Source organism: Natator depressus, chromosome 5, assembly GCF_965152275.1.
Source record: "Natator depressus isolate rNatDep1 chromosome 5, rNatDep2.hap1, whole genome shotgun sequence".
In the NCBI taxonomy this organism is placed as follows: Eukaryota; Metazoa; Chordata; order Testudines; family Cheloniidae; genus Natator; species Natator depressus.
Genome location: NC_134238.1, coordinates 68,158,659 through 68,184,250, shown reverse-complemented (window position 1 = coordinate 68,184,250; position 25,592 = coordinate 68,158,659). Strand labels below are relative to the sequence as shown.

The 25,592-nt window shown below is 42.2% G+C and overlaps 1 protein-coding gene across 8 annotated transcripts in view; it reads left to right on the top strand.

The window, feature by feature from the left end:
- PJA2 (praja ring finger ubiquitin ligase 2) overlaps positions 1 to 25,592 on the top strand; it is a 91,590-nt gene that overhangs the window by 54,292 nt on the left and 11,706 nt on the right. For all 8 annotated transcript variants that reach the window (XM_074952930.1, XM_074952936.1, XM_074952931.1 and 5 more), the window contains 3 exons: positions 6,054 to 6,239; positions 15,245 to 15,430; positions 17,409 to 17,520. In XM_074952930.1, coding sequence (XP_074809031.1) covers positions 6,054 to 6,239; positions 15,245 to 15,430; positions 17,409 to 17,520 — 484 coding nt within the window. The remainder of the gene's footprint in view (positions 1 to 6,053; positions 6,240 to 15,244; positions 15,431 to 17,408; positions 17,521 to 25,592) is intronic.

The window sequence follows — 25,592 nt, the reverse complement described above, 5'->3', positions numbered from 1 at the left end:
TACATATGAATGTCTTGAAACTGAGAGTCATCCTACTGGCTTATAAGGTGGTCCTAACAATCCTTTGAAAGGCGGTGGTGCAGATGGTTAGAGACAGCATTATCAGCTACACACTGTATAAACAAGCGGAAGTCACTCAATCATTCCCTCTCTGTCTGGAGGTCATTGAGTCTGGAAATGGTGCTATCAGCATGGGGTGACTCTAATAGTTCTCCATCTACCAGAGGTTAGCAATGACCTGGCTGACTTCTAGAGTAAGAATGTGGTGACCAGCTATGAATGGTCAGTGCAGAATCAATCCTGGAATTGTTATTCCGCCAGTGGAGAACTTGCACTATAGATCTTTTCACCATGGTGGACAACACCAACCATAAGGAGCTGTGAACTCCAGTTCCCTTCTTGTTGCTTTTCTACTTTGATGGTTTCAAGTACAACTGTATGCCTTTCCAGCAATCCCCGGGATCATTATCTAAGATCAGATTGGGCAGAGCTATGGTCATCATCATACCCCCTGCCTGTCTGAGGCAGTTGTGGCTGTCAGATCTCCGGCATCTGACCTCCAGCTTCCCCCTGCCCCAATGTCTGCCCATCTGTCCAGAAACAGTCTGGCAGAAGTAGAGTCAAATATTGTACCTGGACCCATAGCTGGTGCATCTGAGACCCTGGCTTTTGGGTGGTTGAGAAGGACTGAGAGAGACTGTTCATTGTAGGACAAGGAGATCCTTCTACAGAGTCAGAAACCCTCCATCAGGAAGACATATTCTTTAAAGTGGAAAGATTTTCCATATGGGCAGTGCCAAATGATGTGAACCAAGTTAAGGTCCTGATAGCCAAGATTCTGGACTACAGTACTGCTCCTGAAGCAAGGAGTAGCAGCCTTTAGCTCCCTTAAAGTCTATCTGGAAGCAATATACAGAGAGCCACACTCCAATACAATCACACTTGGTCTTTCATGCCCTGTAGTGTCTAGATTCCTCAAGAGATTTCTTCATACCTGCCCTCTAGTTTCAGACCCTGCTACCATCTGGGAGCTTAATGTTGTCCTCCTACAACTCATTTGAACCATTAGTGGAATGCTTGTTATATCATCTCCACCATCAGGACTGTCTTCTTCATAGCTACTGCATCAGCATGAAGAGCCAGTGAACTGCAAGTTCTCATTCTGCCATTCTTTCACATGGGCGAAGTGGTGATGAGACCATACTCTAAATTAATCCCTAAAATAGTCTCTCAGAATTCCACCTGAACTAGTCCATCACCTTGCCAGTCGTCTTCCCAAAGCTGCACTTGTTGCCAGGAGGAAAGAAGCTTTGTACTCTGGATGTATCTAAGGCCCTGCTTTATTACATCAACAGGACCAAAGATGCCCCCCTCAACTTTCTCCACACCTCTTTGTGTTGACCAAATGTGGTGCATAAAAAGGTCAAACTATCTTATCTCAGAATCTCTGTGTGGATTTCAAAATGCTTTTTTACCTGCTACAAGTTGTCCGGCAAGCCTCTGCCTCCAAATATATCAAGGCACACTCCACCAGGGCACAGGCAGTGTCTCTGGCCTATTTCAGAAATATGCTGATCTTTGAGATCTGTCAGGTAGCCATGTGGAGCAACCCTGGAGACTTTTGGGAAACATTATGCACTTGATGAGGCTACATGACTGCCAGGACAGACGCCAAGTTTGAAAAAGCAGTATTTGAATCTCTCTTTGATACAGCTGAAACCCTGACTCTTGCCATCTGGGGAGGATGCTACTTACCTAGAGTGGAATCCACACTGACACATACTCAAAGAAAATACAGTGACTTTCCCTTCGGTAACTATATGGTTCTTTGAGATGATGTATTTAGTGTGGATTCCACAACCCACCCTCCATCCCAGTTTTTCTGAGCCCTCAGCTATACAGGCTTTGAATTGCGAGGGCATTGTGGGAGGGTTGTGACTGTCCCACTCATGAGGCACATTCAAGGCCCTGACAGACATGGCTATTCAAAAAATCCAGACTGGTGTGTATGTTGCTCATGTACAGCTGGAGTGGGATCTGCACTGACTACATGATCTTGAACCACAGTTATTGTAGGTAAGTAACTGTATTTTACTTTCAAGGTTATATTATTGCATAGCCTTCTTTTCCACAGTGCTGCTACTATAGATGTGGGGAGGAACTACATTTATATAACTTAAGCATTGGCTCCCAGGAGGCAATCTGTCTCTTTGCTGTAGAATGATAGGGAGGGAAAAGTATATAGACCACATGCTTATGAATATTGTCTTAGTGATCATGGTAATAAATGACCCATTAAATAGTAAGCACGGGTGTTTTAAACTACAAATACAACTCGCTATCTCTTCACTTTGTTTCAGCTCTGCTATTGCTGTTACTGGTAAGCATCCCGTCATAGGGCTTGGGGAAGGCCACACGCCATCAACAAAATAGTGTAACTGACTCCATATGCCATGGTGTAAAACAAACCACATGAAAGAGAGTTTTGGTTTTGCTATAGTAACTTGCACTTGTGATGGTAATGGATACAAACTTTTCAGATGGGAATGCAATTTTGTTTCAAGTTGACATTTCCCCATTAAAACAGTGGGCTTCTACCACCGTAAGTCAGCTTTTGTCCCAAGTGGATTTCTCCATACAGGGAGATACTACTATGAATTTTTTTTTATTTTTAATGGTGTGACCTTTTTCTTGGTGCCCTAACTTAGCTAGGTCTCAGATGTTTGCCCTTAATCTTTGGATTTGGACTCTGGATATTATTATAAGAAATCATGCCAGAATCTTTCACATGGCTGAATGGGTAGAAGAGCAGAGTTATCCTAGAAAAGCACACAGTAAATCCCTGTAAAGCAAACAGTTCAAAAATAACTCAAAATCCTTTGTGATGGAGATCTCATACATACTAGAAGTAAAGGTGTGTGTAAGCTGTTACAGCTGACGGTGGTTTAACCTAGGTATCGGGGCAGGCATCAGGCCTCGTGGTCAGAATGGTCCTTAGAAACTAAGGACTAGGGTCAGAGCAAGAATCAGTATTGAGAAGCTGGAGTGAAGGATCAAGCCAGAATCAGTAGTAAAAGTTAAAGCCAAGGGTTAAACCGGAGGCTAGGAACTGGATACCAGAGCTGAGGGGCAAGCTGGAGACAGTAGTCATTAGTCAAAGATCCATGGTCAAGCTGGAGGTCAGAAACTGGAGTGAGCAGGGTAAGAGGCAAGGAAGGGCAGGGACAGGACAGAGGCAGGGGTGGGAGTCAGGCAGGAGTAGCAGGAACAAGGTAACACAGGAGCAGGCATTATGGTGGGTGTTGAGTAGCCAGCCTGCAGCTGCTGCTGACTTAAGAGCCAGCCTGCTGGCCCCTTCAGCCAGTCAGATGGCAAGGACAAATCAGGCAGCCTGCTGCTGCAAACCAGCTGTACTGTTGGGGCAGTTTGGAGATTAGCTGTGCTACAGGCCTGATTCCTGAGAGAGTCAGGATCAGGTTGTCCTTAACCATGGTGAAAACACTGTTCCATTATGTTCTGTAGATGGGGCTTTAACCTTGTCACTATTAAACTTTGGAATACCAGTGCTATTGGTTTGGCTATATGCTACTGACACACAAAGGGAAAATAATTTATATTATGCAGTGAAAAGATGAATATAGATGACTGACTGTGGAAGCAATAATTAGTTGATTTCACTCGTGGTAACTTGATCTATTCATTTTTAATGTAACTTGTCTTTACAGCATTCTCTCATGGACTTCTCAGATTTCTCTTTCAAATGGGATATTGTTGAACTTCTAACTGCTGTTTTACTGGTGACTCTTGAAGACAGCTTGAATTGACATTCCAGCTTTATGGAACTATTTCCTTTGGGGAATAACTATTCATAGATCAGATGGACAGTTAGATGTATTTATGGGACTGCTCCTGAGGGACATCTAACTTTACTGGACACTTACTGGATAGCTTTTATTTACCATTGTAGTTTCAGCATGCATGACCAGAGCCAGTATAAAACTGTGGATGTCTCTTTTGGTAGGGAAGCGGGGATAAATAAACGTACAGATCCTGCAACATCTTTCCCTCAGCTTGCATTTATCGTGTGTAGCTTCCAGTGTACTGTGCTATTTGGTTAAACATGTTCTTCAGCAAATTCTGTCAGCATGGGTATGTACTATTAGAAGGAAACTTTCTCCATTTCCCCAAATAAGTTTGAAGGTAGGAAGAAGGTAAAATTTCAAATGTCAACTTCATAATGACTACCAGATTAAATCCTGATCTGCAGCTGTCCTGATCTGCAGGACTGCTTGTGTCTTAAATAAAAAGAGATTTTCTCCATCAGATTACAGACTCTCTGCTTCCCTACTCATTATAGTTTTCTGTAACTTTTTATTGAATGACATACTCCATTATCTCTGCTTTGATCTAAGCAGGTGTTCTCTGTCCCTGGGGGCAAAAGATCCAAGAGCTATGCAAATTGCTTTACAGAAGGTGCTGTTTGACAAGTTATGTAGACTGCTTCTGGAGATTCAGCAAATGCCTCTACAATGTTAATGCTATTATAAGCCATGAGAGTAAAATCCAGTCAGATATCATCTACTGTGCTCCTTTACTGCACTATGTTGTGGGTGAAAGTTAAACTTCCTCAATTTTTACCCTTTTCTTAGGAAAAACATCTCTGCCATTGGTTCTTTTAGACCGGGGTGGGCAAACTTTTTGGCCCGAGGTCAACATCTGGGTATGGAAATTGTATGGCAGGCCACAAATGCTCACAAAATTGGGGGTTGGGGTGCAGTAGGGGGTGAGTGCTCCAGCTGGGGATGTGGGCTCTGGGGTGGGGCCAGAAATGAGGAGATCAGGGTGCGGGAAGGGACTCGGGTCTGGGGCAGGGGCTTCGTTGGGGGGGGGGAGGAAGACTCTGGCTGGGGGTGCAAGCTCTGGGTTGGGGATGAGGGGTTTGGGGTGAAGGAGGGTGCTCTGGGCTGGGATAGAGTGGTTCAGAGGGCAGGAGGGGGATCAGGGCTGGGGCAGGGGGTTGGGGTACAGGAGGAGGTCAGGGGTGCAGGCTCTGGGTGGCGCTTAACTCAAGCAGCTCCCAGAAACAGTGGCATGTCCCTTCTCCGGCTCCTATGCAGAGGTGCAGCCAGGTGGCTCTGCACGCTGCCCTATCTGCAGGCACCACCCCTGCAGCTCCCGTTGGCTGTAGTTCCTGGCTAATGGGAGCTGTGGGGGCAGCGCTTGGGGCAGGGGCAGCATGCGGAGCCCCCTGATTGCCCCTACACGTAGGAGCCAGAGTGGGGACATGCTGCTGCTTCTGGGAGCTGCGTGGAGTGGGGCAAGCCCCCACCCTGCTCCCTGGCTGGAGTGCCAGAGTGGGGCAAGCGCCAGACCCTGCTTCCCAGCGGAAACTTGAGGGCCAAATTAAAACGCCTGGAGGGCCTAATGCAGCCCCCGGGCCATAGTTTGCCCATCCCTGTTTCAGTAGTTAATCAGTTTTTTTCCTCCTGTTCCTTCAGTTTAGATGTCAAATTCACATATAAAAAGATTTTTTTTTAAAAGTACCAAATAATGTTTAGAAGTGGAGGATCAATGTCCGGGTGTGAAGTCTTGCATGCCATGGGAATGAGGCCATTGCCACACGCTTGTATCCTCCTGGCTCCTCTCAAGGGTCTTGCCATCCTTTTCTTTTCCCAGGGCAGCAAGAGAAAGGGTTCTTATATAGTATCTGGAGTGAATATTTTGAAGGTATTTCATGGATTCTGCAAACATGGATGGAGGAGGGAAAAATGAAAAATTGTGCCAAATAATATGGACATGATTTTTAAAAATCATAGTTATAAGAAGATAAACCCTCCTCTTTATAAAGAAACAACAGCTTTTATTTATAATGGTAAGATACATGAATGGTACAAAATTAATGTATTTCAGAAATATTGTTTCTATTTAGAAACAGTTCTCTACCCTTTTCATGAAATAGCTAATAATGAATTTTAACTTTGGCTTTTTTAAATTTATTTATTTATGAACCTGTCAATACTTTAAACACAACATTGGCTTGTCTCAAATTGCAGTTCTGAATGCAGTGATGGGGAGTGGTCTGCATGTTTGCCCTCCTATTTTGCTGCTACAGAAAAAGACCAATCCTCCAGTGATGAAAGCTGGGAGACTTTACCAGGCAGGGAGGAACGTGAACCTGAAGTGCAGAGCAACAGCAGTGGCCTAGAAGAGGAAAACACAGACTTCTGTTTCCAAGGCGGGTATGTTTTTTTGTATTTCAGAAAGTGATTTCTACTAATAAGTGAGAATTAATAATACGATGTGTACTCAAAAGTATATTTAATTATTGCCATTTTTAATAAATCTTAATTTACCATCAATTACCTCGGTTGCATCAGAAAGAATGCAGTATTTGCCTACATTTAGAACAGGAAATAACTCTGATGTTTCATACAGACCCACTGTTGGTAATTCTTGACTTCTGAATGATAGCTGTAGTAATACTGTAATGCTATTGAGAAATACTGATGATTGCACAAGCAACAAAAGAGACTTACTAGACTAAAACAGTCAGAGTGGATTCTGTATTATCTTTGTCCAAATTCGTTGTAATAAACACTCTTCTTCTTCACATATATTTACTTTTTATATTAACTTTTCAGATACCTTCTCCTATAAATCTGCTTCCATGTTTTTCTGTCTGATTCTTCTCTTTACCTGGTTGCTCTTCTTCCTCTGGTCATGGAATTTGCCATCATCAGTTCTTTGTCTATTCAGTCATATGCGTCAATGACCCTAGCAACTTTGTTCTTCAAAGCAAACTGTGGAGGCTTCCAGCTGAGAAGTAGCTAAAACTCTCCTCTGAGCCAGTCCGTATTGTTTCTTAATTGACTAGAGAGTTCTTCCTTGAGCAACAGTAGTCACTCCCAGTTTTTCTGCTCTTCTGCACTCTCAGATCCTGCTTGCCTTGGGAAATCACTACCACTAGGCTCTCTCTGTTCTGGCCTTCATAAATTTCAGGTGTAATGAATTAGCACAGCCTTGCAAAAATACTGTTAAAAACTTACCAGTCCAGACACAAGATCTTTCCTGCCTTTGCAACATTGATGGTGGGAGAACCTGACATTTTATTCACCTGTCAAATTACTCGCCCTGGGAGATTACACATTTGAAAGGTTATTCAGTGTATATTTTTGGGTGGAAGTATGTAGCTTTCCATTACTCTTTTTACCCTGTTAAATAATGTTATATGTCAAGAATTTTGAATGAGTGCCTAAATTTGGTTACTTATATCTGTTCGTAGGCATCTAAATCAGAATGGCCTGATTTCACAGACTTTGAGGGTTGCAAGTGTTCAACGCTTCAAAAAATAATAATTTAGATGATTTAGATGTCTAAATATGGGTATAGGTGACCAAATATAGGCACTGATGTTTGAAAATGTTGATCTTCATACTTTTTTTAAAATAATTGGTACAGCTTATATAGTGCTGCTATATTAGTGACAATAATAGTGTGGTGAATAATTTTCTGAATCACCACTTCTCAAACTGATCTGCAGAGCTGTTTCGGTCACAATGGTTATTGTATTCTAGAAATTTCATTTATCTGGAGAAGTCTTCAGACTTCACAGGGGTCTGTTTTGTTCCTGTGGGAGATTCCTTGTATGGCTCTGTGTCCAGGTTGCTGTGCAGGAATTTGCCTATTAATTAGTCTTTGAGTGTTTTTTCTGGTGTAAATTCAACTCTGATCAAATTTATTGACAAAAAATAAATTGTAAAACTTAAACAGAGTAACACTCTGTGAGGCAATTTGGAGAGATTAGACCAGAGTGAGATGTAGGGATATTTGGTACTAATAAATATTGGCTCTAAATCCAGAAAGAGGAAGTAAATAGCAGAGATACTGTATCGGATTAGGAACATGTCCACTTTAATTCTACTTAGTTATTTTATTTTCATCCCCTAATGGTGTTATAGGATGTTTTCTATTAATTGGATGTGATATATCTTGACTTTAGCAAAGTGTTTGATACGGTCTACCACAGTATTCTTGCCAGCAAGTTAAAGAAATATGGATTGGATGAATGGACTATAAAGTGGGTAGAAAGCTGGCTAGATTGTCGGGCTCAACGGGTAGTGGTCAACAGTTCGATGTCTAGTTGGCAGCTGGTATCAAGCGGAGTACCCCAGGGTTGGTCCTGGGGCCAGTTTTGTTCAACATCTTTATTACTAATCTGGATGATGGGATTAATTACATCCTCAGCAAGTTTGCAGATGACACTAAGATGTGGGGAGAGGTAGATATGCTGGAGGGCAGGGATAGGGTCAAGAGTGATCTAGACAAATTGGAGGATTGGGCCAAAAGAAATCTGATGAGGTTCAACAAGGACAAGTGCAGAGTTCTGCACTTAGGAAGAAAGAATCCCATGCACCGCTACAGGCTGGGGACAGACTGGCTAAGCAGCAGTTCTGCAGAAAAGGACCTGGGGGTTACAGTGGATGAGAAGCTGGATATGAATCAGCAGTGTGCTCTTGTTACCAAGAAGGCCAATGGCATTTTGGGCTGTATCAGTAGGATCATTGCCAGCCGATTGAGGGAAGTGATTATTCCCCTCTATTTAGCACGGTGAGGCCACACCTGGAGTATTGCTTCCAGTTTGGTCCCCCGACTACAGAAGGGGTGTGGCCAAATTGGAGAGAGCCCAGGGGAGGGCAACGAAAATGATTAGGGTGATGGGGCACATGATTTATGAGGAGAGACTGAGGGGTTATTTAGTCTGCAGAAGAGAAGAGTGAGGGGGGATTTGATAGCAGCCTTCAACTACCTGAAGGAGGGTTCCAAAGAGGATGGAGCTCGGCTGTTCTCAGTGGTGGCAGATGGCAGAAAAAGAAGCAATGGTCTCAAGTTGCAGTGGGGGAGGTCTAGGTTGGATATTAGTAAACACTGTTTCACTAGGAGGGTGGTGAAGCACTGGAATGGGTTACCTAGGCTTGACAAAGCCTTGGCTGCGATGATTTAGTTGGTGTTGGTCCTGCTTTGAGCAGGAGATTAGACTAGATGACCTCCCGAGGTCTCTTCCAACCCGAATATTCTGTTGTTCTATGAATCAAGAACTAAAGGTGTTGAAAGTGTGTGAGATTTGAAAGTTGCAAGGGAAGTGTACGCTAGGGTGGATATTTAGCTTAAGGAGGAGTCTATAATATACAATCTCTTAAATAAAGCTGTGATTTTTCTCTTTGGGGTTATTGGTGGCCTGGGCAGGGAGAGAGAGAGTTTTTTTGATAAAAACACAAATATCTCATGAATGACAACGAAACTATCTTTTATGTTCTATGCAGGGCAGGGCATTTCTTGTGTATTTGTCTAAAATATGTTAAATCTGGATCGAAAACCAAAACAAAAGTTGAGCATTTACTGTTCTTTTTCTTTTCTTTTAACTTACAAAGTCTGGCCAAAAATATAGAATGTTGTCTTCCCAATGTGCCATAGGCTTTCTTTGGGTTGTCATAACTGGAAGAGCAGTAAGCATTCAAGGCAGTGCTAGAAAGGTCATTCACTATGAAATGCAGAAGGAAATGGATTAAAGAAAAACTAGGTAATTTTACCTAGGACATTCACTGTAGTGTGCATTCAATTACCTTGTTGACCAAAAAGCTGCACAAGGCTTTCTCTGGGGTTTTTTTCTGTCATTCAAATTGCAGTCTTGAGGTCAGTGGCATCAACAGACTGATTGAATTATGATCGTGTATTCCCTTGGGTGATACATTTTTTCTGTATTTGCTATATGAAATAGAAGAATCATCTGAATATACCCAATCTTTTAAAAATAGCTTTCCTTTCTGACAAGCACTAGAGTTCCATTGCTGTGTTGCAAAAGATGGCTTGTGGCCAGCACAGTGCAAGCACTCTGGCATGGCAAATTTACCACCTGAATTTTGCTTTTCATCAAAGCAGTGTCTGTGGCTTGTCATGTTGGTCAACAGTGTTGTGTACAACAGCCACACAATACCCATAGTCCTATTATTAGTGGTGGTCTCTTCAAGGCCTTTGCCTTCACACTTGGTGAATGAATAAAAGTGTTGCTTAACTAGTATCGGAGCAGTGGTAGTAACCTGTTGCAAACAACTGCTGAGATTTAGTGTGATTCATCCTCTTCATATGTTGGATTTTTTTCTAAATTGGAATAAAAATATAGACATAAGGGCTTTTATTCTTTCTGTCTGAGCCATAAAACAATTGAAAAAGATATTTTTGCATTCTCTTCAGAAATCACGCAGTTCTGCATTACATAGCCAAGAAGCTGAGACTCTTGCAGTGTGTCAGAAGTGAAAATCATATTTTCTAAGGACAGTATACAGTACAGTCTTTACAGGGCAGTTACCCTCAATAATTCCCTGATCTGCAGCACACACAAAAAAGTGGGTCAGGGCCAGTGTGGCTGCCACTTTATTTAAAAAAAAGGGGGGGGGGCAAACCATGGGATTGAAGGGCCCCTAAAATCACCTAATTGCAGCGGGAGAAAGCACACCTGCTGCCCCTGTAGGGGAAGTCCATATAGGTCTGTGAGCAGCAACTGAAGGACAGCAGAGGGCAGGTTTACACTCCCAAATACTTGAAACCCTGTATTGCTGGGAGACAGTGTACGCAAAATATACTGAATAATGAGGGGAAAAGGGAGGGGGCACCTGCAGCAATATTTCTCTTCTGCCCTTTTCCCTCTTGCCCAGTGGTTCTCAAACTTTTGTACTGGTGACCCCTTTCACACAGCAAGCCTCTGAGTGCGACCCCCCCCTAATAAATTAAAAACACTTTTTAATATATTTAACACCATTATAAATGCTGGAGGCAAAGCGGGATTTGGGGGTGGAGGCTGGCATATCACAACCCCCTGAGGGTCCCTACCCCCAGTTTGAGAACCCCTGCTCTTGCCAGACATCTCACTGGGAACTAACCACTCTGTCAGAATGTTATAGCCTCTGCAAGATTATGGAGAGCTGCAGCCTACCAGATACATGAATTTGAACATGAACTGCTCTCTGTCTTCTGCTACAAACACGGTTACCCCAGTTTTTCACTGCAATGGGGCAGCCTGTTTGAAGTGTAGTGTGTGGTGAGCAAAGCTATAGGCTGTATTTACCGAGCATTCCTTGCCTATCCCTGCTTCTGTCAGACATGGATTTAGCATCACCACCTTTTTGAGAGGGAGTATAACTGAGGTTGGAGAAGCTGTTTTATCTGACTCTGCCTTCTGCAGTTGAAAGGGACCACTAGATTGCAGTGAGAAGTCAGGATAACCCTGAGTGCAATAGGAGGGAGGGAATGGAGAAAATTAGATCACGGATGATTATCCTGGGCAGAGCTAGCCCTTTCCACATGATGTAACTTGTTCATTTCTTTATAAGTTCTTATACTGCCGTCATCTCTGTAGTATATGAGAGGAGTTAGTGCCCAGTGTGGGGAAGGGGACTATAGGCAGGTGACATCTCAGGGGTTTTGTTGGTGCCTGTTCTGTCCTTTTCAGGTACTTGTATTGAGCCCATCATGGCAATATTGGAGTATCTTCCTGCCCCTACCCCAGTAATGTAGCATACTGAGTCCTATTCAACCTCTGATAGTTGCCGAGATTCCAGGAGAGGCATAACAATTGCAGCAGTTGAGTTGTCTCCTGCTGTCTGTCCTCTGCTGCAGATAGACAGGCTCCTTCTATGTTCTTGCAAGGAATCAGGGTTATTTCTGATTTCTGGGGATGGGGACTCCGTGAGGCCCATAACCTCAATTTTCCATTACAGCAGCACCTTAAAATGCCCATTAATGGCAATTACAGACCTTGACCCTCACTGACTGGCAAAGTGAGCAGTCTAGAGCCAAACACTAACTTTTTAATTAAATTTCTTTAAACGCTATTAAAGACTATCTTACCTGAAAAAACAGTAACATGGGTGATGTCAATATATTAATTCAACTTTATTCTCAGTTAGGGACTCAGTAATTTATCAAATTTAATCCTGGTGTCCCTTTCAGTGAAAAATTAATTGAAAACTTACAATTCTTTTAAAAAAGTGAGCAAGAGTTTAGGTGTTCTCTGAACTAAGCAAAAGCTTAAACTAAACGAAGCTTCTTTCAATTGAGCTAGTTCAAATTTATTGAAAAACTCATTTAACACCAGTGTAGACACAGTTTTACACCTTTTAACTCCACCTATAATTCAACCTGCTAAAATCAAGCTAAAGGAGTGTGTGTATTCATGTTACATGGAGTTTTCAGTTGAACTAACTTGGTTTAAGAAGGCACCTATTTCTCTTCTCTAAGCAAGGCCTTAGAGGCCATTAGGGATAGCTCTGTGGTAACAATTGGCAAATGTTAACTCTTATTAGCTTATTCTGTAACTCCACCTGTTGTGCATCTACTGCTCTCCCTCTCAACGCCACATTGTACCCAATATTATGTGTACTAGTTATGTATTGTTCAGCCTAGTACCTGTTGTCCCAAGTTGCAGGGTTTCCACCACTTATCTTGTGAGATTAATGCACAGTTTAAATTTTAATGTAAAAAAGCTTTTTCTGAGATTCAGCCTAAAATTTGCTTTGTTGATTTCACCTCTTTAGTCTTGGCTATATCCCTGTGTACTATCCTAATTAAATAATTCCTGATCACTCATGTTGATTTTTCTCTGAACTTCCTCCAAATTGTCACTATCTTTGGAATAAAAAAATGAGGAATCAGTATGATGTTCAAGGTGCAGTCACTCCAGAACTTAAAATGCAATGTCTAGCCATCTTGTAGCAGATAAAACAGTATCAGGAGACCTGTAATTGGCACCTGTTAGCTCAAGTAGCTATATGCTTGTGGCAAAAAATGAGGGTGAGCAGATGCTAAATCCAATGCTTTTCCTTTTACTTTGTGCCAAACTATGATGAGATGTGTGCCAGCTGTTAATTGGGCTTGCTTCTAGCAGTTGGAGCTGCTACTTTTCCTCTAGTGGCCCCATCTTGATTTCCAGAATCTAAGCTTTCATTTAAAAAAAGTTTAGTTTCTCCACTCTAAAGGCTAGGGACTTAATCTTGAAAATGAGTGTAACCCATGCAGTTTTGCCTCCCTAGGTCTCTAGGCAGCCTGAAACAATAGCACTGAGAATTCTGAAAAAAGAAAAGGAGTACTTTGTGGCACCTTAGAGACGAACAAATTTATTTGAGCATAAGCTTTCGTGAGCTACAAGCTGTAAGCTCTAAGGTGCCACAAGTCCTCCTTTTCTTTTTGCGGATACAGACTAACACGGCTGCTACTCTGAAACCTGAGAATTCTGAGTATCCTTTCTTCATCTGGTGTGCTAACTCTGGGGCTGCTTGATTTAAATGTTAGTTTAAGTATTTCATTAGTGATGAAAACATGCCAGAAAGAAGGATGGTCCTCTTATGGTCATCTTCTCAATTTACTATGTGAAGCATCTAATTTTGGCAACAAGAGTGTGTAGTTCTTGGGTTGATGGTGGATGGAGCTTGGGAGAGTACCATCTCCTTCTGCTCTCCATCTGACTTCTACTTAATAGTTGGATTCCAGAGTCATTTAAATGTATTGCCTGTTTTTGCAAGTGACTTGCCAATGGAACAGCTATAGTATACTGAGATTCTAGTATATTAATATCTATAGCTAGTAGGTTTTGCATGTCCACCAAAGTAGATTTCAGTTCTACAAGGATAAGCACCTTATTCAGTCAGGTTATGGATTGAAATATAGGAAGAGAAACACCATCAACAATTGTAAAAATAGGAATGAAAATGTATTTAAAAGATAAACCAAAAGTGAGCATGACACACAGACTGTATTAGATGCTGAAAAAACTAAAATGTATTTGTACCTTAAATGACTCAGTATCCAATTCTGTGTGAAATAACACTTCACTCTCCTATACCAATTTTGATCTGAAAGCACTTTAAAAATATTGCAAATTAATTCCATAATATCCCTGCTAAAGGTAGGCAGGTTTTAATCCCAGGTGAAGGATGTCTGAGGCATAGAGACCAAAAAAAAAAAGTTTGCTCATGGTCATGCAGTAAGTCCAGTTGCAAAGCCAGGTAGACTCATAACTCCAGTCCAGTATACCAATGACTGGATATGTGTACTTTGTTGGGCAGTGCAATTTTAATTTTTTTTGTTTAAAACGTATATTATGCTGACTAGACTTCACACAATCAGTCCAAAAGGGTTATGATCAGAGTACCCCTTTTTTCCCCCATTGTTGATCCAGTACAAAAGTACAAATCTTGGGGCAACAATCAAAGTGTAAATTTAAAATATTAATTTCAGATTTTCCCTGAGAGCATAAGAATTTTCCTATGATTTTTCCCCAGATTCCTATTATATACAACAACATATACAAATCTGCCAGTGAGAAAATGGAGTGCCTCTTTCTGCCTGCCTTATATTAACAGTAGCAAAGGAAATGGAACTGTTTAGTGCTATTCTCCAGCCAGGCCAGTTGGCCAGCCTACAGTTTTGGCTTTCCGGCTCCACTGTTGCAAGCTGGACTCCTGTTCTTGGTCACCAATCCCTTGCTTGCTGGTTCCATGGAACATTTCAAAGAGAATGCACTGTAATCCAGTTAACTGCCCTCTTGTAGGGAAAGATGGATAGCAAAATTCAGCAGGAAACTGGGCCTTGGCTGGACAGTGAGACAAATGCCTGATTCTGGCTGCAACAAAATAGCAAGTTCTGCAGTAAAAATGCTGATTTCTGTGGCATCTTGGGGAAAAGCCAAATTCCATGACCACAGAATTATGGCTATCACGGAGCTCTGATTTTTGGTGAACGGGTCAGGTGATACCTCTCGGAGCTATTGTCTTAGGATCTTGGCAGATGACATTGGATTCAGAGTCTAGTTCTTCTGAGCCCTGGTCTACACTGAGCGGGGGGTCCGATCTAAGTTACGCAACTTCGGCTACATGAATAATATAGCTGAATTTGACGTACTTAGATCGACTTACTGTGGTGTCTCCACCACAGTGAGTCAACCGCTGCCACTCCCCCATCGACTCTGCCTGCGCCTCTCGCGGTGCTGGAGTACAGGAGTTGACGGGAGAACGCTTAGGGGTCGATTTATTGCGTCTGGACCAGACACGATAAATCGATCCCTGCTGGATCGATTGCTGCCCACCGATCTGGCGGGTAGTGAAGACGTACCCTCAGTCTGAGAAAGCTGCATTTACAGCCCTTACTTTAGAACTTATTTTGTTTAAGTTACAGCTTTTCTAATATTTGTTTGTAGGGAACAGACCTCTTTGGAGGAGGGAGAGATTCCTTGGCTGCAGTACCATGAAGAAATTGAAAGTAGCAGTGATGAGGAAAATGATCCAGTTAGCCATTTTGTGCATCCAGGATTTTTCATGTTGGATGGGAACAACAACCTTGAGGATGACTCCAGTATGAGTGAAGACCTAGACATGGAGTGGAGGTATGCACCTGTGCATAAAAGTGATGGGTTCTCTGTGTGAGATGATATTAGTAATTAGTTTTTCTGTCATCTTGCACTTTGTGCTATATTTAGGAGGCCACAAATTGAGCATTGTTCTACTGCTTAAACAAGCCGATGATACTGGAGTTTCAGGCTTAACTTGCAATAAGTGCTGTTTCTTCCAACAAGAAGACTAAGACGTGTCATATTGCTCAGGTTCAAATTTTAAGATAGTTCTGATGTACCACGTAGTTATTTCAAATTGGAGATCCTGTGGATGTAATTTTGGATTCATTTCCAGGTTGATAAGTACCCCTATATAAATGTTGTTATACACATTTTTGATTACATAAGAATATTCATCTAATTGAATGTTGAAGTATATATGATCTTGGTAAAGGTTTTTATTTTGTAGTTACTCCTCCGCAATTATAGGGATTTAGATCTGCATTATAAACCTTGTCTTATTTCTCTTTTCAGTGCTATGCACATAGAAATCATTTTTACATGTTTCTTTCCATTTCAGTGTTAAGATTACTTAGAAATCTTGCAAAATACCAAGATAATTACAGTAGGAGTAGGGAGATGACTTTGCCTCCATATGCCATTCATAACACCATTACTAGAATATTGCATACAGTCTGGTATCCACATTTTAAAAAGAAAGTTGAAAAATTAGAGAGTGCAGAAAAGAGCCTCAAAAATAATTTGAGGGTTGGAGAAAATGCCTTAGAATGAGAGACTTAAGGAGTTCAATCTGTTTAGTTTATCGAAAAGGAGAGTAACAGGTGACTTGATGACTGTGTATTAGTAGCTTTATGGGGAGAAAACAGAGGGTGCCAAAGAGCTGTTTAATCTAGGAGAGAAAGGCTTTATAAGAACCAATCGTTTTCATTTCATTTTTTTTTTTAACCTTAGGAATATCAAGCCTGGTTTTCCAAGTACAGTGTTAACTTTCAGCCCTTAATTGAAAAGGTGGGATGTTGAATTTTTAAAATAGTCTGCATTCAAAATTTTTAGGTGTTTAAGTTCAACAGTGTGACCAAAAACAGTTTTAAGCAGCCTAATTACAAATCCTACCTTTACAATAGTTCACCTTTCACTTTTATTGTTGTGGTGACATCAGAGTCTCTTCCAGGCTAGACAGGACCTGAGTTCCTAATGTAGAAAAATAAGCAGGAAATAAACTTTTTTGTTGGGAGAGGAGCAAGAGCTTTCAGAGTGTGGCTTAGCATCATGAAGACCTAAAAGGCACAACCCGAAGTCTTGTTTCAATTTTTTGGAAAACAAAAATTGGTAATATCTTTTAGGGCTGATAAGAAAACAGAAAGCATATCCCTTATACCTAGCAAATGCTGATACCTGCATCTTGCAATATCTGCTCATATCAAAGCGTTATCACTAAATTATACTGATGAATTTATAAAAAGTAGCTCTAAAATAAATTGCTTTTATTTTTCATGCGCATAATATAGAAAAGCATCAGATATAAGGTCAGAAATTGTGTCAGAAGCCTTATATGGGTTTGTTCCATTGCAGAGTGTACAACTTTACTTAAAATAGATGTAAATGTTTTTGAAAAAGTATAGACACACAGTGTTTAGTCTATCTGAACATCTGTGTGCAGAGATATGAAGCACAAAATTTTCAAATGGGCACACTCCTGACTGATTCACAAACATCCTCTAATTGACATATACAAACCCAGCTTTTATGCACTCCTTAGGATTGTATGCAGTATAGTTGTAGCTGTGTCAGTCCCAGATATTAGAGAGACAAAGAAGGTGAGGCAATATTTTTTTATTGAACCAATATCTTTGGTTTAGTAAAAAGATATTACCTCACACACCTTGTCTCTCTCATTAGGATTTGCCTGGTTTTTGTCTGACAGATCAAGTAATTTTTCAACTGAATATTGTTAAAGCTGCACTTAAAATGGAGGCTCTGTTTCCTAATATTGCATTTTTGGTGTTTTCAGACTACTTGATGAATTTGGTGATGGCCTAGGAGTTGCTCAAGCCATTTCTTATGTGGATCCTCAGTTTCTCACATATATGGCACTGGAGGAGCGTTTGGCACAGGCCATGGAGGTATTGAAATACGATTTCTGACTTCTGTGTAAAAATAAAAACGGAACACATTAAAATGACTTAAAACCATGTCACCAGACTAGCTTAAAGGAGCCTAAAGATGATAATTTTTCATTTTGTTTTGAGCAGTAATGCACCAGTGTGTTCCACATATATGGTCCCTGTGTGTATTAATTCATATCCGCTCACTTTTTAATGACACACATTTTTACTACTTTTTATACTTGTAAGCTCTGCTGATCTAAACAAGTATGAAACACTGAGCTAGATGCACTTGCTAGTGTGTTATCATTTCCTAGTGCATCAGTCACTTAGGTGAAAGTAATCATGAAATGACAGATTTCATGATCCAATGGAAAGGAAGGATGGAGAGCAGCAGAATAAGGCCAATGGACTTCAAAAAAGAATACTTGAAGAAAATCAGAGAATTAGTGGGTAAGGTTCCATTGGGAAAAAAAATCTAAGGGAAAAAGGAGTTCACAGGAGCTGGCAGTTTCTCAAACAGTATTTAAGGCTGTAGAGGGGCAGTTAACCTGCTCTAGTGGAAAAAGGCTAGGGTGACTGGGGAAGCCGCCACAGCTGGGGCTATGCCCTATCAGGCCACAGCGGACTTATAAAAGGGCTGTCAGTCAGGAGCTGAAGGACCTAGCTGCCTGGGAGAAAAGGGTACCTGAAGCAGAGCAGGGCTGGGGAAAGACAAGAGGAGCTGGGGAGCTCCAGTCTGACCTTGTTAGGGGTCCAAGGCAGGTACTGGGGCTAAAGAGGTGTAGCCCGGGGATAGGCAGAGGCAGCTGGTCCAACCCCCTTACCGATGATGAGTGGCCATTACAGACTGCAGTTTGCCCCAGTGAGAGGGGGCTAGATGACGACTGGCAGAAGCCACGGAGGCAAGATGGTCTTAGGGGTTTGGGGATTCCCCTGGGAGGAGAGACCCAGAGTGTGAGGGTACAGCTGGGGCAGAACCCAAGTTAAAGGGGCACTGGAGTCCGGGAGGGACACAGTGGCCTGAGGCAGGTGAGCCACCGGCTGGCAGAGGGTGCTCCAAGGCTGGAAAAGAGCTAATTCCCAGGACAACCAGCAGGATGTGCCGCGCTGATGAGTCATCGCTCTGCTACGAAGGCACAATAGCAAACTGTCCTGATTCAAAGGAAAGATAAGAAGAAGAATAGTAAGAGGCCAGTATGGCTCCATCATGAGCTCTTTACTGACCTAAAAATCAAAAAGGAATCCTACAAAAGGTGGAATCATAGCCAGATTGCTAAGGATGAATATAAATGAATACCACAAGCATGTAGGGACAAAATCACAAAGGCTAAGGCACAAAATGAGTTACACCTAGCAAGGGTCATGAGACAGTAAGAAGAGGTTCTATAAATACCTTGGGAGCAAAGAAAGACACAGGAAAGTGTAGGTCTGCTACTTAGCAGGGAAGGAGAACTAATACTAGATGGCACCAAGAAGACTGAAGTGTTTAATGCCCGTGTTACCTCAGTCTGCAATTAAAGAGGGGTGAATGGTGACCAGATGTTTAACACAATTAATATTAACAAAGACTAGGAAGGAATACAAGTCAGAATCGAGAAAGTACTGGTTGAAGAATATTCAGATAACTTAGATGTATTCAAGTCAGCAGGGCTTTACAAAATTCATGGTAGGGTACTAAAGCAGTCTTTGAACCATTAGCAATTATCTTTGAGAACTCACTGAGGATGGGTGATGTGCAGGAGGATTGGAAGGGGCGTATAGTACATGTCTTTTATAAAGGGAAACTTCAATATCTGGAAAGATACTGCAACAAAGTATTAAACAATCCATTTGTAAGCATCTAGAGGATAACTGAGTGATAAGTAATGGCCAATATGGATTTGTCAAGAACAAATAAAGCCAGACAAACCTAATTACTTTCTTTGACATGTTTACTGGCCTAGTGGATGGGGATGAAGCAAGTAGATATGAGATATCTTGATTTTAGTAAAGCTTTTGGTTTAGTCCCATATGTTCCCCTAGGTCCCATAGGGAAATGTTGTCTAGATGAAGTTATCATAGAATCATAGAATATCAGGGTTGGAAAGGACCTCAGGAGGTCATCTAGTCCAACCCCCTGCTCAAAGCAGGACCTATCCCCGACTAAATCATCCCAGCCAGGGCTTTGTCAAGCCTGACCTTAAAAACTTCTAGGGAAGGAGATTCCACCACCTCCCTAGGTAACGCATTCCAGTGTTTCACCACCCTCATAGTGAAAAAGTTTTTCCTAATATCCAATCTAAATCTCCCCCACTGCAACTTGAGACCATTACTCCTTGTTCTGTCATCTGCTACCACTGAGAACAGTCTAGAGCCATCCTCTTTGGAACCCCCTTTCAGGTAGTTGAAAGCAGCTATCAAATTCCCCCTCATTCTTCTCTTCCGTAGACTAAACATCCCCAGTTCCCTCAGCCTCTCCTCATAACACGTGTTCCAGTCCCCTAATCATTTTTGTTGTCCTCCGCTGGACTCTTTCCAATTTTTCGACATCCTTGTTGTAGTGTGGGGCCCAAAACTGGACACAGTACTCCAGATGAGGCCTCACCAATGTCGAATAGAGGGGAACGATCACGTCCCTCGATCTGCTGGCAATGCCCCTACTTATACATCCCAAAATGCTATTGGCCTTCTTGGCAACAAGGGCACACTGTTGTCTCATATCCAACTTCTCGTCCACTTTAACCCCTAGGTCCTTTTCTGCAGAACTGCTGCTGAGCCATTCAGTCCCTAGTCTGTAGCGGTGCATTGAATCCTTCCATCCTAAGTGCAGGACTCTGCACTTGTCCTTGTTGAACCTCATCAGATTTCTTTTGGCCCAATCCTCCAATTTGTCTAGGTCCCTCTGTATCCTATCCCTACCCTCCAGTGTATCTGCCACTCCTCCCAGTTTAGTGTCATCTGCAAACTTGCTGAGGGTGCAATCCACACCATCCTCCAGATCATTTATGAAGATATTGAACAAAACCGGCCCCAGGATTGACCCCTGGGGCACTCCACTTGATACCGGCTGCCAACTAGACATGGAGCTATTGATCGCTACCTGTTGAGCCCGACAATCTAGCCAGCTTTCTATCCACCTTATAGTCCATTCATCCAGCCCATACTTCTTTAACCTGCTGGCAAGAATACTGTGGGAGACCATGTCAAAAGCTTTGCTAAAGTCAAGGAACAACACGTGCACTGCTTTCCCTTCATCCACAGTTACTATAAGGTGGATATGCAACTGGCTGAAAAACTGCACTCAAAGAATAGTTATCAATGGCTAGCTGTCAAACTAGGAAGACCTATCTCATGTGGTCATGCAGGGTTCTGTCCTGAGTCTGTTACTAGTCAATATTTTCATTAAAGATAATGGAGTAGAGACTACTCTTATAAAATTTGCACTTGACACCAAACTGTTAGGGATTGCAAGCACTTTGCAGGACAGGATTAGAATTCAAAAGACCTTGACAAATTGAAGAATTGGTCTGAAATCAACAGGATGAAATTCAATAAAGTTAAATGTATTACATGTAAGAAGGAAAAATCCCATGCATAAATACAAAATGGGTGAATAACTGGCTAGGGGATAGTACTGCTGGGTGTTGTAGAGGACCACAAATTGCATATGAGCCAGCAATGCGAGGCAGTTGCAAAAGAGACTAATATCATCGTGGGGTGTATTAACAGGAGTGTCATATGTAAGACACAAGGGGCAATTGTTTTGTTCCGCTTGGCATTGTGGAGGACCCATCTGCAGTGTTGATTCCAGTTTTGGGTGCTCAAACGTAAAGAAAAATGTGGACAAATGGGAGAGACTCCAGAGGAGAGCAGCAAAAATTATAACAGATTTAGAAAACCTGACCTATGAGGAAAAAAAAAACAAAAAAACTGGGTATGTTCAGTCTTGAGAAAAAGATTGAAGAGGGACATGATGAGTCTTCAAATGTGCTCTTATAAAAAGGATAGTGATCAGTGGTCCTCCATGCCTACTGCAGGTAGGACAAGAAGTAATCAGCTTAATCTGCAGCAAGGAAGATTTAGGTTAGATATTAGGAAAAACTTTCTAAATCTAAGAAAACAACAAGGAGTCTGGTGGCACCTTAAAGACTAACAGATTTATTTGGGCATAAGCTTTCGTGGGTAAAACACCACTTCTTCAGATGCACTTTCTAAATCTAAGAATAGTTAAGTATTGGAATAGGCTACCAAGGGGAGGTTGTGGAATTCCTGTTATTGGAGGTTTTTCTTCGTGTTTAAATCCATGTATTCCACTCAGGTATGTACCCACCCAGCACACCAAAGCCGGAGAACTTTGCTAAGCAGTATCTATACAGGCGGTGCTCCTACCCATACCTGCCTAAGTTCCTTCTCACTGCCCAGAGCTTGAGTAAGAGTGCTCGTTGTGGTTTTTACCTCAAGCCTTGTTTCACGGTGCTGTCTGTGGTTTTTCCCCCCTCCCCCCGTGTATAGTTGTTAGTTGTCGTTCGTATAGTAGTACCCCTAGGTTTAGTTTACTAATAGTTAGTTAGGATTTTGCCTGGTGTGATGCCCTCACTGTTGTGTGGTGTAGCGAACCCTTATAGTGACCCTCAGACTTGTTGGGGGAAGGGCATGTTAAAGAAATCTGCAAGTCATTCAGAAGAGAAAGGCAAAGAAATGCAGATGGCCAGAAGCTTTCACTTGAAGCAGTACCTTCTGGAGCAGACCATGAGGTCTGCTTCAGCACTAGGGACCTCCAAAGATTGCCAGACCCCTTAGTGGCATCTCAGCCAGCATGGGCTGTTGTTTGGCCAGGTTTGGATTCCTCTTCCAGGAGGAAGAGAGACTGTCTCCCTTCCTCTGTTCCTCCTAGACAAAGATCTCATAAAATGGACCAGGGCTAGGAGAGGTTTCTTCTCCCCTTCTAAGAGGAGTGCAAACCAAGATCGTGATTCATCTGGTACATGAGATAGAGCAGGGATGTCTACCTGTTCTCTGGTACCAACGTGTGAAGTCTGTACTATTGACTCTGGTACTCTGGCGTATTGGGCAATATCAGACTTGTTTTGCCTGTCTGTTCCTGACTGTCCACTAATTGAGGAATGTTCAGGTGTGGTGGCTTCTTCTTCGGTGTCCTTTGTGCCATGTGAACTTATTACAGACATGACATTGTTGTTGACACCTTCTTCTGCACCTCTTCCAATTTAGGGCACAGAGTTGAGGTTGCCCACCTGTTTGGTACTGAGGGGCTTGTCAGGAGCTGAGGGGCTAGATCAGATACAAACTTTGGGAAGGCAGTTCTGCAGTTTTCTATAAGTAGTCTCTGATCTCACCTCCTACTCATTCGCTTGTGAGTCACCTGATCTCAACCACTTGAAGAAGAAAAGACAGTTACTTGGTATCTCATGACATATTGATTAAGAAACTGGAATAATATAAAATTAACATGACACACATTAAATGGATTAATAACTGGCTAACTGTTAGGTCTCAAAATGTAACTGTAAATGGGGAATCATCATCATTAAGCATGTCTGTTTCCACTGGGGTCCCACAGGAATCAGTTCTTGGTCCCATGCTATTTAACATTTTTATCAACGACCTGGAAGAAAACATAAAATAATCACTGATAAAGTTTGCAGATGACACACAAATTGGGGGGAGTGGTGAATAATGAAGAGGACAAGTTACTGGTACAGAGCAACCTGAATCACTTGGTAAAATGGACACCAGCAAACAATATGTGTTTTAATGGGACTAAGTGTAAATATATATGTCTAGGAACAAAGAATGTAAGGCATACTTACAAGATGGGGTACTCTATCCATGGAAGTAGTGACTCTGAAAAAGATTTGGGAGTCATGGTGGATAATCAGTGGAACATGAGTTCCCAGTGTGACACTGTGACCAAAAGAGCTAATGTGATCCTGGGATGCATAAACAGGGAAATCTTGAGTAGAAGTAGAGAGGTATTATTTTACTTGACACCAGTGTGACTGCTGCTGGAATACTGAGTCCAGCCCTGGTGTCCACAATTCCAGAAGGCAGCTGATAAATTAGATAGGGGAAGAGCCACAAGAATGATTGAAGGATTAAAAAACAGTGATACTCAAGGAGTTCAATCTATTTAGCTTAACATGTTATGGGATGACTTGATGCCAATCTGTAAGTATCCACGTAGGGAATAAATATTTTTTTAAATAAAAAGAAAAGGAGTACTTGTGGCACCTTAGAGACTAACCAATTTATTTGAGCATAAGCTTTCATGAGCTACAGCTCACTTCATCGGATGCATACTGTGGAAAATACAGAAGATGTTTTTATACACACAAACCATGAAAAAATGGGTGTTTATCACTACAAAAGGTTTTCTCTCCCCCCACCCAACTCTCCTGCTGGTAATAACTTATCTAAAGTGATCACTCTCCTTACAATGTGTATGATAATCAAGGTGGGCCATTTCCAGCACAAATCCAGGTTTTCTCCCCACCGTCCCCAACAAACCCACTCTCCTGTTGGTAATAGCTTATCTAAAGTGATCACTCTCCTTACAATGTGTATGATAATCAAGGTGGGCCATTTCCAGCACAAATCCAGGGTTTAACAAGAACGTCTGTTAAATGGGGGGGTGTGGGGGAGGGTAGGAAAAAACAAGGGGAAATAGGTTACCTTGCATAGTGACTTAGCCACTCCCAGTCTCTATTCAAGCCTAAGTTAATTGTATCCAATTTGCAAATGAATTCCAATTCAGCAGTCTCTCGCTGGAGTCTGGTTTTGAAGTTTTTCTGTTGTAATATCGCAACTTTCTTGTCTGTAATCGCGTGACCAGAGAGATTGAAGTGTTCTCCGACTGGTTTATGAATGTTGTTATTCTTGACATCTGATTTGTGTCCATTTATTCTTTTACGTAGAGACTGTCCAGTTTGACCAATGTACATGGCAGAGGGGCATTGCTGGCACATGATGGCATATATCACATTGGTAGATGTGCAGGTGAACGAGCCTCTGATAGTGTGGCTGATGTTATTAGGCCCTGTGATGGTGGCCCCTGAATAGATATGTGGGCACAGTTGGCAACGGGCTTTGTTGCAAGGATAGGTTCCTGGGTTAGTGGTTCTGTTGTGTGGTATGTGGTTGCTGGTGAGTATTCGCTTCAGGTTGGGGGGCTGTCTGTAGGCAAGGACTGACCTGTCTCCCAAGATTTGTGAGAGTGTTGGGTCATCCTTCAGGATAGGTTGTAGATCCTTGATAATGCATTGGAGGGGTTTTAGTTGGGGCTGAAGGTGACGGCTAGTGGCGTTCTGTTATTTTCTTTGTTAGGCCTGTCCTGTAGTAGGTGACTTCTGGGAACTCTTCTGGCTCTATCAATATGTTTCATCACTTCAGCAGGTGGGTACTGTAGTTGTAAGAATGCTTGATAGAGATCTTGTAGGTGTTTGTCTCTGTCTGAGGGGTTGGAGCAAATGCGGTTGTATCGCAGAGCTTGGCTGTAGACAATGGATCGTGTGGTGTGGTCTGGGCGAAAGCTGGAGGCATGTAGGTAGGAATAGTGATCAGTAGGTTTCCGGTATAGGGTGGTGTTTATGTGACCACCTTTTATTAGCACTGTAGTGTCCAGGAAGTGGATCTCGTGTGTGGACTGGACCAGGCTGAGGTTGATGGTGGGATGGAAATTGTTGAAATCATGGTGGAATTCCTCAAGGGCTTCTTTTCCATGGGTCCAGATGATGAAGATGTCATCAATATAGCACAAGTAGAGTAGGGGCGTTAGGGGACGAGAGCTGAGGAAGCGTTGTTCTAAGTCAGCCATAAAAATGTTGGCATACTGGGGGGCCATGCGGGTACCCATAGCAGTGCCGCTGATTTGAAGGTATACATTGTCCCCAAATGTAAAATAGTTATGGGTAAGGACAAAGTCACAAAGTTCAGCCACCAGGTCAGCCGTGACATTATCGGGGATAGTGTTCTTGATGGCTTGTAGTCCATCTTTGTGTGGAATGTTGGTGTAGAGGGCTTCTACATCCATAGTGGCCAGGATGGTGTTATCAGGAAGATCACCAATGGATTGTAGTTTCCTCAGGAAGTCA